General features: G+C 33.4%; 1 protein-coding gene across 3 annotated transcripts in view; it reads right to left on the bottom strand.

The window, feature by feature from the left end:
* The window catches only part of FSTL5 (follistatin like 5), a 768,518-nt gene that overhangs the window by 49,784 nt on the left and 703,920 nt on the right, over window positions 1-14,814 (bottom strand). For all 3 annotated transcript variants that reach the window (XM_019441101.2, XM_053901160.1, XM_053901159.1), the window contains exons 14-15: window positions 10,908-11,015; window positions 4,828-4,952 (exon numbers count right to left, since the gene is read on the bottom strand). In XM_019441101.2, the coding sequence (XP_019296646.2) occupies window positions 4,828-4,952; window positions 10,908-11,015 (233 nt within the window). The remainder of the gene's footprint in view (window positions 1-4,827; window positions 4,953-10,907; window positions 11,016-14,814) is intronic.

Raw genomic sequence — 14,814 nt, 5'->3', positions numbered from 1 at the left:
CTCTTTTTAATCTCTAATTTAAAAAATCAGTACAAAACTTATAAAATCTCCCATGCATTAGCCAAATCATAAAAATATTAAGAGTAGAACTATAATATCATTCAAATATATTTATTTGCATTTAATGATATTATAATAACTCAGCTCTTTGGGTACAAGTTATGAGTACAATATGAAACATTTTCCTTTACATTTGTATAGCACTTTTGATTAAAAAAGAAAAATTTTTTCTTTTTTCTTTTTTCAGGGAATTTAAATTTTCCCTGAACAGTTGGAGGGGGGATATTGACCAACTCACACTCAAATGTATTAAAAATATCTATGCTAGAATTTTAATAACATTTTAAAAACAAACTTTCAGTCAGCCTTTCAGAAGTTGAGTAAGTAGTTGGAACTTTGGGGAAACACCATTATAATACACCTTCTCTCATCTTCCTGGAAGTTTAGTTTCATTAAAATAAACTGAATTCACAACTGGGGCTCACATATGCATATCTTAAAGAATGGCTGCACGCTGGTTGGAGTTCTTTATTATCTTCTGGATAAGCACTCATATTCAAGAAAGTGGAAGGCAAGGACACAAGCTTGGTCCAGTAAACAGAAGTCAACAGTTTAAAGACCATTTTGATTTAGATCAAAGATAGCATGGCATTGATGTATCTGTTTTATCCCCAGCCTAGGACTCAGGTACCCTTCTGATTTCTACAGAGAAAAAAGGAATACATAAAACTAAAGGGGATTTTTCTTTAATAAAGTGTCACTCTATAAGATAAATTTAGAATAACTATATGTGGCCTAGGCTGTGTCTCTCAAGGAATGGGAAGGAATTCAGCTGAGAAACTGAATGAGTAGATGGAACCAGGCCTTCCTTCTCAGATATTTTTAAAATGGAAATTAGTTTTTTGAAATGAAAATTCTTCAGGCCATTCAAAATGGGTGAAGAAAATGTGAAACATATGTACACACACACACACACACACACACATTGGAATATTACTCTGCCATAAAAACAAATGACGTTTTTCACAACAACATGGATGGACCTAGAGGGTATTATGTTAAGTGAAACAAGACAGACAAGGACAAATATCAAATGATTTCACTAATATATAGAATCTAAAAAGCAAAATAAGTGAACAAACAAACAAAAACAGAATCATAAATACAAATAGCAAACTGGTGGTTTTGAGGGAGGGGCTAGAAAGCAGGATGAGTGAAATAGGTGAAGGGGACTTAGAAGTACAAACAGAGAATATGGTCAATAACATTGTAATATTTATGTATGGTGACAGATGGTAACTACACTTACCATGGTGAGTACTTTATAACACAGACAATTGTCAAATCACTATGCTGTACACTTGAAACTAATATAACATTGTAGGTCAACTATACTTATGTTAAAAGGGGAAAAATAAATTAGAATCTCAAGGACTTCTAAAGTACTGAGAATATTAAGCTGTCTTAAAAAGTGAACATCTTCCTAAATTTTGTGAAGACTGAATTTTTTAAATTTTTTATTAAGTTTATTTATTTATTTTGAGAGAGACAGAGACAGCACCAGTGGGGAAGGAGCAGAGACAGAGACAGGGAGAGAGAAAATCCCAAGCAGGCTCCACACTGCCAGCACAGAGCCCAACATGGGTCTTGAACCTACAAAATCGCAAGATCATGACCTTAGCCAAAACCAAGAGTTGGACGCTTAACCAACTGAGCCACCCAGGCACCCTGACTGATTATATTTTAAACTACAAGTTTATTTTTTAATATAGATTGATAAAGTAATTTTGGTTCTCTTAAATTCCTCAGTCTTGATTTACTTTATACACTAGATTAAACAAGCTTGAGAATTATAGACACTAAAAAAAGAAAAAGAATAAATAAAAGAACAAAATGAGAAGAAGCCAAGTAGGGAAAAAATAGAGACTTTTAGCAAAATTGAAAGTATTCGCAAGGGAGCCCCTGAACCAATGTAAATTATGAGTAGAGTAGTCTGAAAGATGATTATGGGCAACATAATACTTAAACAATATTTCATTCCAGTCCTTAGAAAGAAATGAAGTAAACTAGCTAAGGTCACAATAGCCAATGGCAAATGGTGTTGCTGGGACATTCAGGCTTAAATCTATCTGACAGGAAACATAAGTACTTATTACTACTTCTACAGAATTCATGTGCTCTTAATGCTGTATTTGTTGCATCTCTGATATCATGTTAGATGTTGAGAAATCCAGTACATAAGAAATACAGTTCCCTCATTGCTATATAATTCCCTCAAAACTGTACAAATTCTGGTTTAGGAGACGGTGTAGTATTTTTTTCTTTATTCCCATTCTTATGAGATATGTGAATTAGGAGCCTACCAGTTTTTAGGCACTTAGAATATAAAATCCTGACACTTGTCCAAGAGCTTTTCAGACATTGGAGATATAAATTATTTGTAGTGAGAGTGTAGCAATCTGAGAGAAAATTAGATTAATGTGATGAGGGGTCAGAGGAAGGAAACTCATATTAATCCAACACATATTATGGGTCAGACCTTCTGCATAGCCTGGAAATATATACCAAGCAAAACAGTCAGAAAATAGTTTCACATTCCAAAAAACACAATTTATAAAAAGATCAATCTTTGCAACACATATTTAAACACATGCCAAATTTGATTAGAAAAAATATGTTACATGAAATTGGTAGAAGAAAAGATTGTGTCTATCCGTCAGATTTTCCTAATGTAAAAAAAAATTCTCATTATGTTAAAAATAGTTTATGTTTAATGTTTTGATTTTGGAAATGTATGCTAAATTTTACTCTTACTCTTCACTTTAGTAATAGGAATAGTGAGTAGAATAGTAGAATAGTTGCAGTAGAAAATTTGACCATCTGCATTCATTAAAATGGGACTCCATATGCAAGTAGGATTGTAATTTAGTATAAATAAAGCAAAACACTCTTGCATTTCACTATGCATCCTTAAAAGGAAAAAGATTTAAAATATCTTCAAGCACACTTTCCAGTGTTTTTCATAATATATAGAAATAACCCAAATAAAATTTTGCCTTATATGTGTTCATATTATTAGGATGCTCCTCTAATTATTAGCTCCATCTCTAGCTATGTTGTAAGACCCTAAAGAGATGTTATGTTCTGACTGCATATGTATCAATTCTATAATTGTGCAATGCAATCTTGAATGTCAATTATAAATACAACCCCAGAAATACACATAGCACTTACAGCATTTAGACAAAGTTAAACTCTTGGCCTGGTAGGTATCTTACCATAATGAAATAATTTACTGGTTGCAGGGGAAAAGAAATACCCCCGAACTGTACACTATTAACCTGATTAGTGTTATAGACACAGAAAATTTGCTGCAAATAATTCCATCTTTAATGCATTTGGATGCATTATTTCAAGCAAATTTCAGAATAGTATATTAAATACAGTAATGCATAACAAGAAATGGGGTAAATAAAAGTAAGTTTTACGTATTAAATTATTGATTAGTGATAATTCATCAATAACTTGAAAATAAAAAAGGAATAGTTGTTACTCATAACACTCACTGCCAATTAAATGAAGTTGTATCCTTATCAAGTGTATAAAAATATTTTTAGGTACCATCTCAAGTGGTACCATTTTTGGTTAATATGCTGATTTCTTCTGTATCTGAACTATTACAGTGCTTATAGTCAAATGTAAAAATTATGACTTTGATACAAACAATTTTAAAATATGCTGCATTTTCAATAAGTTCTACTTATTTTCCACAAAACATGCAATAATTGTGACAGGCCATTACATTTTTTAATCACTTTATTGCTGAGTACATAATAGACACTCTGAAAGTAATGGTCAATTGCTTGAAAAATATGCTAACCTCTTTGAAAACATACTTGACTGTGCAAATGACAGTTTATATGTAATGTCTGACTATGAGCCACAAGTCTGATTTATTAATCCGCCTTTTTTTCCTCATGAAAGTTGAATTTCATAATCTTTCATAATTCTTATAGCTCCAATTCTTAGATAATTTCCACTTTAATACAAGAGAAATATACACAAGAATCAATAATGACTCATATAACATATCTGGAGCATTTCCACCTCATTCACTTGAAAAACAGAACATTATTAGTTAGGTTCAAATTCACTAACATTGCGAAGCAATACTTTAAAAGTTTTCCAAATAGATTATCAAGATACACAGTACCTGAAACTGTGCTATTATCCAGCATTTAAGCCACTTCTATGGAACTTTGGAGTGACGTCATTCGAAGTTAATACTTTTCTTCCTCTTGTAAGTACACACAAAGATGGAGCACAATAACGTATTTCTCAAAGGGTGGACCTCAAACATTTTATTTAAACTTACTGTATACTTCCTAATACAGCTTTATATTAATTTCTTATGGACATTTTTATAGTAATTTCTATATAGACGTGGTGTAAGAATGTCATTATAATATATTGAATAGATTTCTAGAAGAGTGGTTCTTTCATCATGCTGAGTTCAAATGTCAGCATTTTGTAAAAGCCTAATAAGAAGACTCTAATGACAGCTTGCAAAAATATTAACTGTAAAATTGATTTAAAAATGCAACTGATCTTTTAAAATTCACTTCCTTATTAGGCATACAAAGAAATGCATGACAGGAAACTCATTACTAATGTTGGTAAATAAAATTTCATCAAGTAGATGAGACAAGGTAAATCATGTGTGTATTTGTTGTATAACAGAAATGTGTTTTAGTTTTTATGATTTCCCATGGCTTCCTGTCTAAATTAGAAGGAATCCAAAAATTGATCATTCATTTTAGCACTTACCTCATATGTGTGATGATGAGTGTTGTCATGGGGATAAAAAAATCATCCACTCGGTCAAACTGCTTTCCCACAGGCTGGGTGTGAATAGTGTGGTGGGGAACATTCCCACTGGCCAGGGTTATTACCTAAACAGAACACGCCATGGTTAGACATTGGCAGTGCATTCCCTTAATAGTATCAGTGTTAACTTTATTTAGAGATGAAACAAATCAGCAGTTGTTTCTTAGATTCTTTATTGCCATCCTGAAAATTAGTACATCATTAAGCAAATTGGAATTTTGTAATTGTTTGCTTATTTTCAACATAGAAATTTGTTTTTATAAAGAAAAAAACAGAAAAAGATTTGTCTTGAATAATTTCTGCTTAAAGTATAAAATTATTACAAATAACTTCTGTGTTATAAACATGTTAACCTTGCTATAATGAGAAAAATAAAAACAAGCATACATATGATGTAAATAAGATTATTAGCTTTCCTTCCTTCTTTCCTTCCTTCCTTCCTTCCTTCCTTCCTTCCTTCCTTCCTTCCTTTCTTCAGTTTTGTTAAGGTACAACTGATGAACAGAAAACTTTTAATATAGAACAGAGCTGGAAATAAGACTGAAAACTCTAAAACAAATCATACATAATATTTTCGCGCTTAATAACGTTAGAATAGATGAAATTATATTTAACTTTTTCCTCCTATACATTGAAAATAACAGGTGCAAGTAAGTTTTTATCAAAGACTTTTCCTCTTTTTATTCATTGTTAATTGGTTTTTAAAACTTTTATAGTCCATTCAAGAAAAGATGACTACATTTAAGCTCTTTTGTTCCTCATATCCCATTATGCGCCAAATTCTATCAGTTCTTTCTTCAGATTTCTCACACCTCCATATGTTTTCCTGTTCCTGCTGGACAATCATTGCTCTGTGTTAGCCTTTTAAAGCACTTTCTGCCTTTATTTCTCCCCTTTTAAATCCTTTCTACATATGGCCACCAAATTAAACTTCTTAAACTATTGACTGACTCTCCTAAGTTAAGTAGACTTTCCCCCCTTAAAACTGAGTCTTTTCCTTTGGTTTATATGACAAAAGTAAATAGCACTTTTGATTTTTTTTCTCTGAGAAACTAAGTTTTCTTCATTTCTTCATTTCTTCAGGCTGATCGCAGCAATAATAACATTTATGGAGAGCTTGCTATATACCAGTATGTGTTTTAAGCAGTTTACAGGAATCACATAATTTAATAGTCAAACAACACTATAATGTATCCCAACATTACTGATGGAAATTATTTTATGCCAATGAAGCATAACTGAGCATCTCATTTGTGTTTGGCATAGTCCTACGTTGTAAAAATACAGTGCCTCCCTCTCTGTTCAGCATAATGCTCTCCAGTTCCATCCACATTGTTACAAATGGTAAGGTTTCATTTTTTTGATTGCTGAGTAATATTCCATTATATATATATATATATATATATACCACATCATCTTGACCATTCATCATCAGTTGATGGACATTGGACTTTTTCCATAATTTGGCTATTGTTGATAGCACTTCTGTAAACATTAGGGTGCATGTGCCCCTTCAAATCAGCATTTTTCTATCCTTTGGATAAATTTCTGGTAGTGCAAATGCTGGATGTACAGTAGTTCTCTTTTTAAGTTTTTGAGGAATGTCCATACTGTTTTCCAGAGTGGCTGCATCAGTTTGCATTCCCACCAACAGTGCAATAAGGTTCCCCTTTCCCTACATCCTCAAAACCATAAGACACTCTTAAATATAGAGAACTGAGGGTTGAAGGGATAGTGGGGTGGTGGGGTGGGTTAAATGGGTGATAGGCATTCAAGATGAGCACTGGGTATTATATGTAAGAGATGAATCACTGGGTTCTACTCCCGAAGCCAAGAAGACTATACTGTATGTTAACTAACTTTTCCCTAGTTCTTAGTCTGGACTTTGTTTCCTGATGGTTCTAGATCCTTCTCATTGCTGCAATTGAATAGGAAGAGGTGGATTACCAGATATCAGGACTGAGCTAACTGCCAGGACACACAAATTGATCCACGATGCACCTTAATCAACAGGCCAGATCTTGGGACAATCCTTGGCTCATTCCTAATGGCATCCTGCTGCTTGTTTCTCTATCTGTAATAACCTACAGCTGCCAACTCCCACTGTCACCCCATCTGGCTGGAGCCTACTTCCTGGCCAATAGCAAGACGTAAAGACTTTATTCCAAGTTGTTTCCTGAGGACATTTCCTCTCTAATTATTGTGCATTTGAAAAGACATAACATATGGATTGTAAATCTGTGTAGATGACAGACTCATGACTTTCAGAACAGCATTTCCTAAATTTTCGTAAGGCATAGTTTCCTTTTAAAAAAAAAATAACGAGGGGCGCCTGGTGGCTCAGTCGGTTAAGCGTCCGACTTTGGCTCAGGTCGTGAGTTCAAGCCCCACATCGGGTTCTGTGCTGACAGCACAGAGCCTGGAGCCTGCTTCAGATTCTGTCTCCCTCTCTCTCTGCCCCTCCCCTGCTCACACTCTGTCTCTGTCTCTGTCTCTCTCTCTCAAAAATAAACATTAAAAAAATTAAAAAAAATAATAAATAAAAAAATAACGATAATAAATCTTTGATAATTCATCTGAGAATACTAATTGGAAAACCACTGTCTTACGTACCTATAGTTATGAAATTTTATTAGTTGTTATTAATTAATTATAAATATCACAGGAAATATGTTTTGCTTCCACAATTGGTAAAGTTGTATAAATTTAATTATAGTCAAATGAAAACACAAAGTATAAGTATATATATGAGTTTCAGATCATTGATAAAAATGCTCTCGCACCTTCAAGCTTTCAGTGGCCACTATTATAAGATATATTGCATTAGGGCAAAAAGTTATTGCCTAGCCATCACAACCTGACATCAATATCTCTAGTTCTAGTCTAATCTTTCAACATGCCACAGGAACACTCTAGCAAAAATCAGACCTTGCTCATATTTCTGGCTTGGTGAATTCAGTTTCTCCAAAGGTAAGTCTGTTCCCCTTTCAAACAAATCTTAAATCCCATTTCCTTTGCAGATGTTTCCTGATAATCTTGTTGGAAGACAATTAACCATTAATCTGTTGACATTTCTGCTGAGTCAAGTCTTTCTGAGCAGAGGGCACTGGCAGAGTTGGTTAAAGGATGACGGGGTAGCAAAAAGGCCTTGGAAGCTAAAGGTGGTGTATTGCTCCAGAGAGAGGTAGAGGCTTAACTCCTTTGAGCCTTACTGACATTCCAGGGTACCGTCCTGATAAGATTTGCATCCCAGAGTAATAATAATGTCTATCTTTCACAGGAGAGGATGGGCTATTGTGCCAGCAGTCTTAAAAAAACTTGGAGACACATAATTGCAGGCTCCTTCTCTTGTTAGTGCAACTGTGCTGAGGCAGGGTGATATTAATCTCTCATGGCATCACCCCATGGGAATGGGGTTGGAGAATTAACACAAATATGCTCCTTGAGTAAGAAATGGTCTGTTCTATGATCCAGAGACTCTGTGTTTCCTGTCAGCCTGTCTATCTATCAATCTATCTAATCTATCACAGATTTATATAGATGTATGTGCATGTGTGTAAATTTTACTTCATGCAAATAAATCTTATGGTATGTACTATTTCAATAGTACTTCTGAATTCTTACATATTGTATTATATTTTCAGGTGTGGAACTTACCTTTCCCTCCATCCAGCAAGTACTTAAAAAAATCATTAAATCTTACTAGCATATTTTTTATTAGACATCCAGAGAAAAAGAACCCATTTTGTAAGGGCTGGATAATGTGTGGGAAGTTACTTAACACCTTTATAAAGCCTTTTCCCCCCTTCTTGTATGATATTAAAGGAGTCTGCCTAAAGTGCCTTATGGAAGGATTGCAACACTGAGGATTGCAACATTAATCTATCCAAGTAGCAAATACCAATAGGGAGGGGAAGAAATCAGTTCTAAAGAATATAGTAGAATGAAAATATATACAGCTTGTAGGGTGCCTGGGTGGCTCAGTTGGTTAAGTGTCTGACTTTGGCTCAGGTCATGATCTCATGGTTCATGAATTGGAGCCCCACATCAGGCTCTCTGCTGTTAGCACAGAGCCCACTTTGGATCCTCTGTCCTCCCTTTCTCTCTGCCCTCCCCCACTTACTATCTGTCTCTCCCACTCTCAAAATTAATAAATAAGTTTTAAAGAAAGTATAAAAATAAATAAAAAAAGAAAATATATACAGCTTTAAAAGAAAAAAAATTAACTTTTATAAGCTGTGTTTATTTTATTTTGAAGGTAATAGAATTAAAATAATTCATAAGAATGTTTTTTTAAAACATAATATATATTGGCCTGTTTTATCTTGTCAAGATTTAAGAGTAAAATATCAAATAACTAGATGATATTACCATATTGTCATAGATCAGTCAAACAGTTGCCCACAATGAACACTGTAGTCTTTCCATCAAAAGATTGGCCTTGTTACTTCATGTTCTTGAATCTAGGCATGGAGTATGCCTTGCTTTGATCAATAATCTGTAGTAGAAGTGACTTTATGTGAATTCTAGGACCTAGATCTTAATTAGCCTTGCAATTTCCACTGTCTTATAACCTGGAACCACCATGCTGCCAGATGCCAAAGGATGAGCAGGCACATGCTAGAGACACAAGCCACCCAGCTAATCACCACTATCACATAACAAACGTGGGAGTGAGACTATTTTGAACCATCCAGCTACTGTAATCAGATGAGTGCAGCCATCTGAGTGTTTCTTAATCATGCCCACAAACTGCCCAGATAGCTGCACCACAGAACTATGAGTAATAAGTCATTATTATTATGTTTTATGTTTATTTCCCTTTGAATGAGAGAAAGAGACAGAGCATGAGCAGGTGAGGGGCAGAGAGAGGGAGGCACAGGATCCAAAGCAGGCTCAAACCCACAAACCACAAGATCATGACCTGAGCCAAAGTTGGGTGCTTAACCGACTGAGCCACCCAGGTGCCCCATTAAGTCATTCTTTAATTCTGTTTAACACATCAAATTTTGGGGTGATTTCATTTGCTACAGCAAATAACTGAATAACTATTACATGTTAGATGTTACTTATGACACATATTTCTAGTGAAATATAAAATGAACCATCATTCTCATAGTTCCTTTAAAATCATTTCAGTAAACTTGCCTCTTGTAAGTTAAATATTGTAAAACTAAAAATACTTCAGAATCATTTAAAGTATTGGTAGTGACAACTGACAAAAAGTAAAAAAAAAAAAAAAAACAACAACAAAACAAAAAAAAATTGCATGTAATACTTAGTGAAAACTGGCCAAAGTTAATGATTTAGGACTTTATAAGAAGAGGAATCTTCACAGCAGTGCTATAATCAAGGCAGTTTGAGATATAGATAAAAACACATTTCCAGGGCCAAATGTTCTTTCTCATTCCCTCTCAGTTTTCTGTTAAACTTGTAACTCCAAAAATTGAAAGACTGTGCCAAAGAGACATTGTCAAAATATATATTTTTTTCTCTACTAAGTTCTGTATAAACAACTTTAAAATGTAAGCAAATTCCACAAAGATTCTACCACTTATTCCCCAGTTAGAAACGAGTCTGTGCTCAGATAATAACACACTATCTTTCTGGAAAAATTGGAGATGTATCTTGAGACTGTCCAACTCTCTTAGTCTCTATCTCCATGCCACGTTTTGAAACAGAGATGGAAACAAAAAAAATCCCATGCAAATTGGAGGGAGGAAGGTAATTGCTGAAAGGTAAATTATGATTTTTTTCTTCCTAATGGCATCAGTTTTGTCATCATCGGTTATTATTTTTGTGTATAAATCTAACCTTTGATAAGTATGACCTACAGTATTTTCCAATCCAAACAAATACTTGAGTATTATCTCCCCCTGCCTTTTCCATGCAGATCTAGATGTGATTAAAGTACAGTCCTCAGATGGAAGAATATCATTGCTAAATAGTTATAAATATCCAGTGATATATCTAAAGGTTTAAAAATCATTGTTTTCTCAAATATACTGAAATGTACTTACTTGCAATGTTGGAGAAGTCTTTTCCATGGTACCCCAGCTTAACACCCATACCTGGTCATGTGATTTGTCGTAGTGTAATTTAACTGGCACAGGGTCTGTGCTTACTGCCTGTAATACATAGGAGTTGAAAAAAATGTTTTCAGACTGAAATATTCATTTAAAACTATGCCAAAAATTATGAAAGAACACAAGAGTTTAGATGTCAGATTAAAAATTTATGTTGCAAATTATCTAATTTTCTAAACCTTTATTTGATTAATTTGGAAATATGATACTTTACCCAAGCATATTTTTTGAATAATTTTTGGCCCATATTTTTATGTAGTCTTAAGTTCCTTCATTACCTATGCAAATTGTGTGTCGTAGAAAAGCTATTTAGAAACTCAAGATATATAAATGATTAATATGTGTATTTTATTCAATTGTTGAACACACGTAAGAACTATGTTTATACTATTAGGTTTTTTTTTTTTTCATTCTAGTGCTGGTTATGGGATTTCGCCATCTATAATGCTAAAATGTCTGCAATCTGATATATGGTTGTAACTCTAATGACAGATTACCTAATTTAGTTTCCTTAATGAATAATCTAATACTACAGAAAGAAGTAAAAGCATTATTTTAACATATTGATGTGGTAAATGTGTTTTTCTGCTAATATTTATAATATTTAGCAATTACTTAAAAGAAAACTTCCAGAAAACAAATTGCTGCCAGGAAGTTATTTCACTCACCTTAATTTCAAGCTATTTATATTTCAAGCTAACACCTTTTTCAAGTAATTTCCTGTAGTAGTTTCCTTACATATTTTTTTTTCTGATCATATAGCATTAAACAAATTGTATTCAATAAAACTACCTTTATTCAATATAGAAAGCATTTCTTCCAAAAGCTCTGTTCAATATCCCTTGAGAATTTCCCAATTTTTAGTTCATAATGCAATCCTCTTCTCAGTGGATTAAAGGTAAACTACTGTTGGTTGAACATGTGAAGGTTCATGCTTTAGTTAACATGTTGGCAATTTAGTCTTACCAAAGTAACTATTTTCTAAAACCTTGTTCTGCATTTTATCTATTTAAAATTCTCAATACTCTTGGATTACTGCAGTAATTATTTAATTTCTAAAAACACCTATTTAAAGATTTCTGTATTTGTGCCCTTGTCACTTTCTTCCTGACTAACAGAGCCACTATGTTGCTTTGGGATTAGGTGCCCACCAATGTTCTCAGGGAAGGTAGCCCACTTGGTGAGCATCAGAGATTTAAGCCTACTTCCCTTTTTTTTTTTTTTTTTTTTTTTTAGGGATTCCAGCTTTATTATTCCCCTTTTACACAAAACCAAGTAGAAGAAATAATACAAGATTAAAACTGCAAAAGTAGTTAATTGGTAGAACACATATACACAAAAAAATCCAGACAGCAAGACAGGCTTATCTACAATGGGAAACACATGTAAAAATTAAGGTAGTTTGTAGTTTTCATACGGAACATTAAAAAAAAAATCAAACATTATGCTACAATGGGTGCCATTGTTTACAGTCATATTGAAGGGGAGAAAACAACACTTATTTAGGGTCCCTTTCACAAGTGCGAAGATTCCCAGCCTCTCTAGAGGCTAGAGTGGTCACATAGAATATTCCCCTTTATACATGGTAAAGATTAATGTGATGAATGATTTTTGAGAATGCTACTGTGCCACACTTTCTCTTTCTTCCTGCTTTGGATGCTCTCATATGAGAACAGTAAACCTTAATTTCCAAAGTCATTTTGAGGCCATGAAACAATAAGCTTAAGAAGAAAAACCCAAGCAACACTTAGAGGATTTGGCAAGAGATAAATGAAAGGAGACTGAATTCTCCATAACAACCTTGAGTTGCTACACAAACCTAGAATAACTGTCTCTAGACTTGATGTTATTTGGGATAATTAAATGGCTTTTTTACTTAAGAAATAGTCTGGTATTTTGTTCATTGTAATCAAGTGAATGCCAGATGTTTCATTTAAATTCTTCATGTCCTCATTGACAATTTCATTGCATATACAGCAAAAGTGCCATCATTAATCATTACACTAATAACAAAGCAATAAGATTCTTTTGTTTTTCATATCGTAATATTGTATTATTTGTAAAATTTGATCTATGTGTGATTATAACGTTACCCTGTTTTGCATGCAGCTTAAAATGGAATAATCTACAATGTAAAGATAAAATAGTTCAATACAACAACAAAAGCAACATTAAGAAAAGGCTCTTTATTTTTCAACTGTTAAGACACAGTTAAACAAAGATCAAAGATGTTTAGGTAACTTTAAATATTAAGGAACAATTTAAATGAAAATTTCCATTTTGCCAGCTCTCATAAGGTTCAGTCCATGGGTTATGTTAATATCCACATAAAACAGGATAAGAAATGGAGACTCGGTCTTACCAGTAGTCATCTAGCAGGTGATCAGAAGAGCTGAGATTTGATAGTCTGTGTTTATCCCCAATGTGGCAACCTCCTTGCACATGAAAGATCATCCTTCTTAACTGATAGTTTAATTCCTGACAGTGCGTATGTGGATATGGTGTACTTCTATTTATGCCTCATGTATAGGAAACATTCTTTGGGTTTTTTTTTTGTTTGTTGGTTTTGTTTTTTGTTTTTATTTTTGTTTTTTTTCTTTTATGAAAGGTGGAAGGAAACCCACAGACCCAAATACATGCAGTATTATCTGTATAGACAGTGCAAACGAAGCCAAGAATCAGTGAGAGGCAGTAGTACCCCATGCTTATGAGCATGCATTCTGAAGCTAACTGCAAGTTTTAGCCTCCTCACTTAAGTTAGAAAAATAATAGTACCTTAGGAAGTTACTAAGATTTTCTGTGTTTCAGTTTCCTCTCTGATAAAATGGAGACAATAATCACACCTACTTCAAAGGGTTGTTCTGAATATTTTGGTAAGGTAGTAAATATAAAGTACTTAGGGTATGCCATGGAAATACTACTACTATCAGAAAAGCTAACCGAACTAGAGGTATTTTCATGACAATTAGCATCATAATATTTTAAAGTTAGAGATATAGTACCCTTATTTAGCAAATGAAGAATCTGAGACCTGGAAGAGAAAGTAAATAAACACAGTCTTTGTTCTGAAAGAATTTGTAGACAAGAGGATGAAAGAACTTAAAATAACTAGATGTGGCAAAAAATAAAAATAAGAACCAAATGCCATGAAAGCTCAGGGGAAGGAGTAAAAAGCAAGATGAAGGATAGGGGCATGAGGTGATACTTTGAGCTTTTAAGTATGAGTATTTTTATAAATGGGAAGATAGAGACTATTTTATATGGGAAGACAGAGACTTAGGAGAATATGTTTCAGGAGACGTCAAAAAGCAGTCCATGAATAATTGCCTTCAAGTAAATTAAGCTATACATATTTGAAGGAGAAAAATATCAATCAATTTTCAAAACAGCTTCAGAGTTAGAAAAATATCTGCTCAATGCTCTTCCAAATTTTTGAACATTTTGCCTTTCAGGATTTCAAAGTTTTGGTATTCAATTCTCTTCAATTTATTTTGGGATTTGGTTATAAAAGCTCACCAGAACTAAAAAAGATATGTGGATCAAAATGAAGAAAAGTACATCTGACATACTTTATTTGGAAAATGTTTAACTCTAGGAGATAAAAATATGTTTACAACATTTCAAGTGTGCAGATATAACACATTTCACAGAGGGAACATTTACATGGTTTTCAGTAACAAATTCATGTAACAATGACAGAAATATTTCCAAACAACCATCTTCAGGCTAATCTTGCCATACCCAATTTTCAGCCAAAAAATTGTTATTTTTCTTATATTGTCAACTTTTGAAAGGACTAAATTGCACGTATTATATTGTATTTCACAAAATACCTGCTTGT

This window comes from Panthera pardus, unplaced genomic scaffold (assembly GCF_024362965.1).
Source record: "Panthera pardus isolate Hobbes unplaced genomic scaffold, ASM2436296v1 HiC_scaffold_13, whole genome shotgun sequence".
NCBI classification, from domain to species: Eukaryota; Metazoa; Chordata; class Mammalia; order Carnivora; family Felidae; genus Panthera; species Panthera pardus.
Note: the sequence above shows the minus strand (reverse complement) of the source record. Positions and strands in the feature narration are given on the sequence as shown.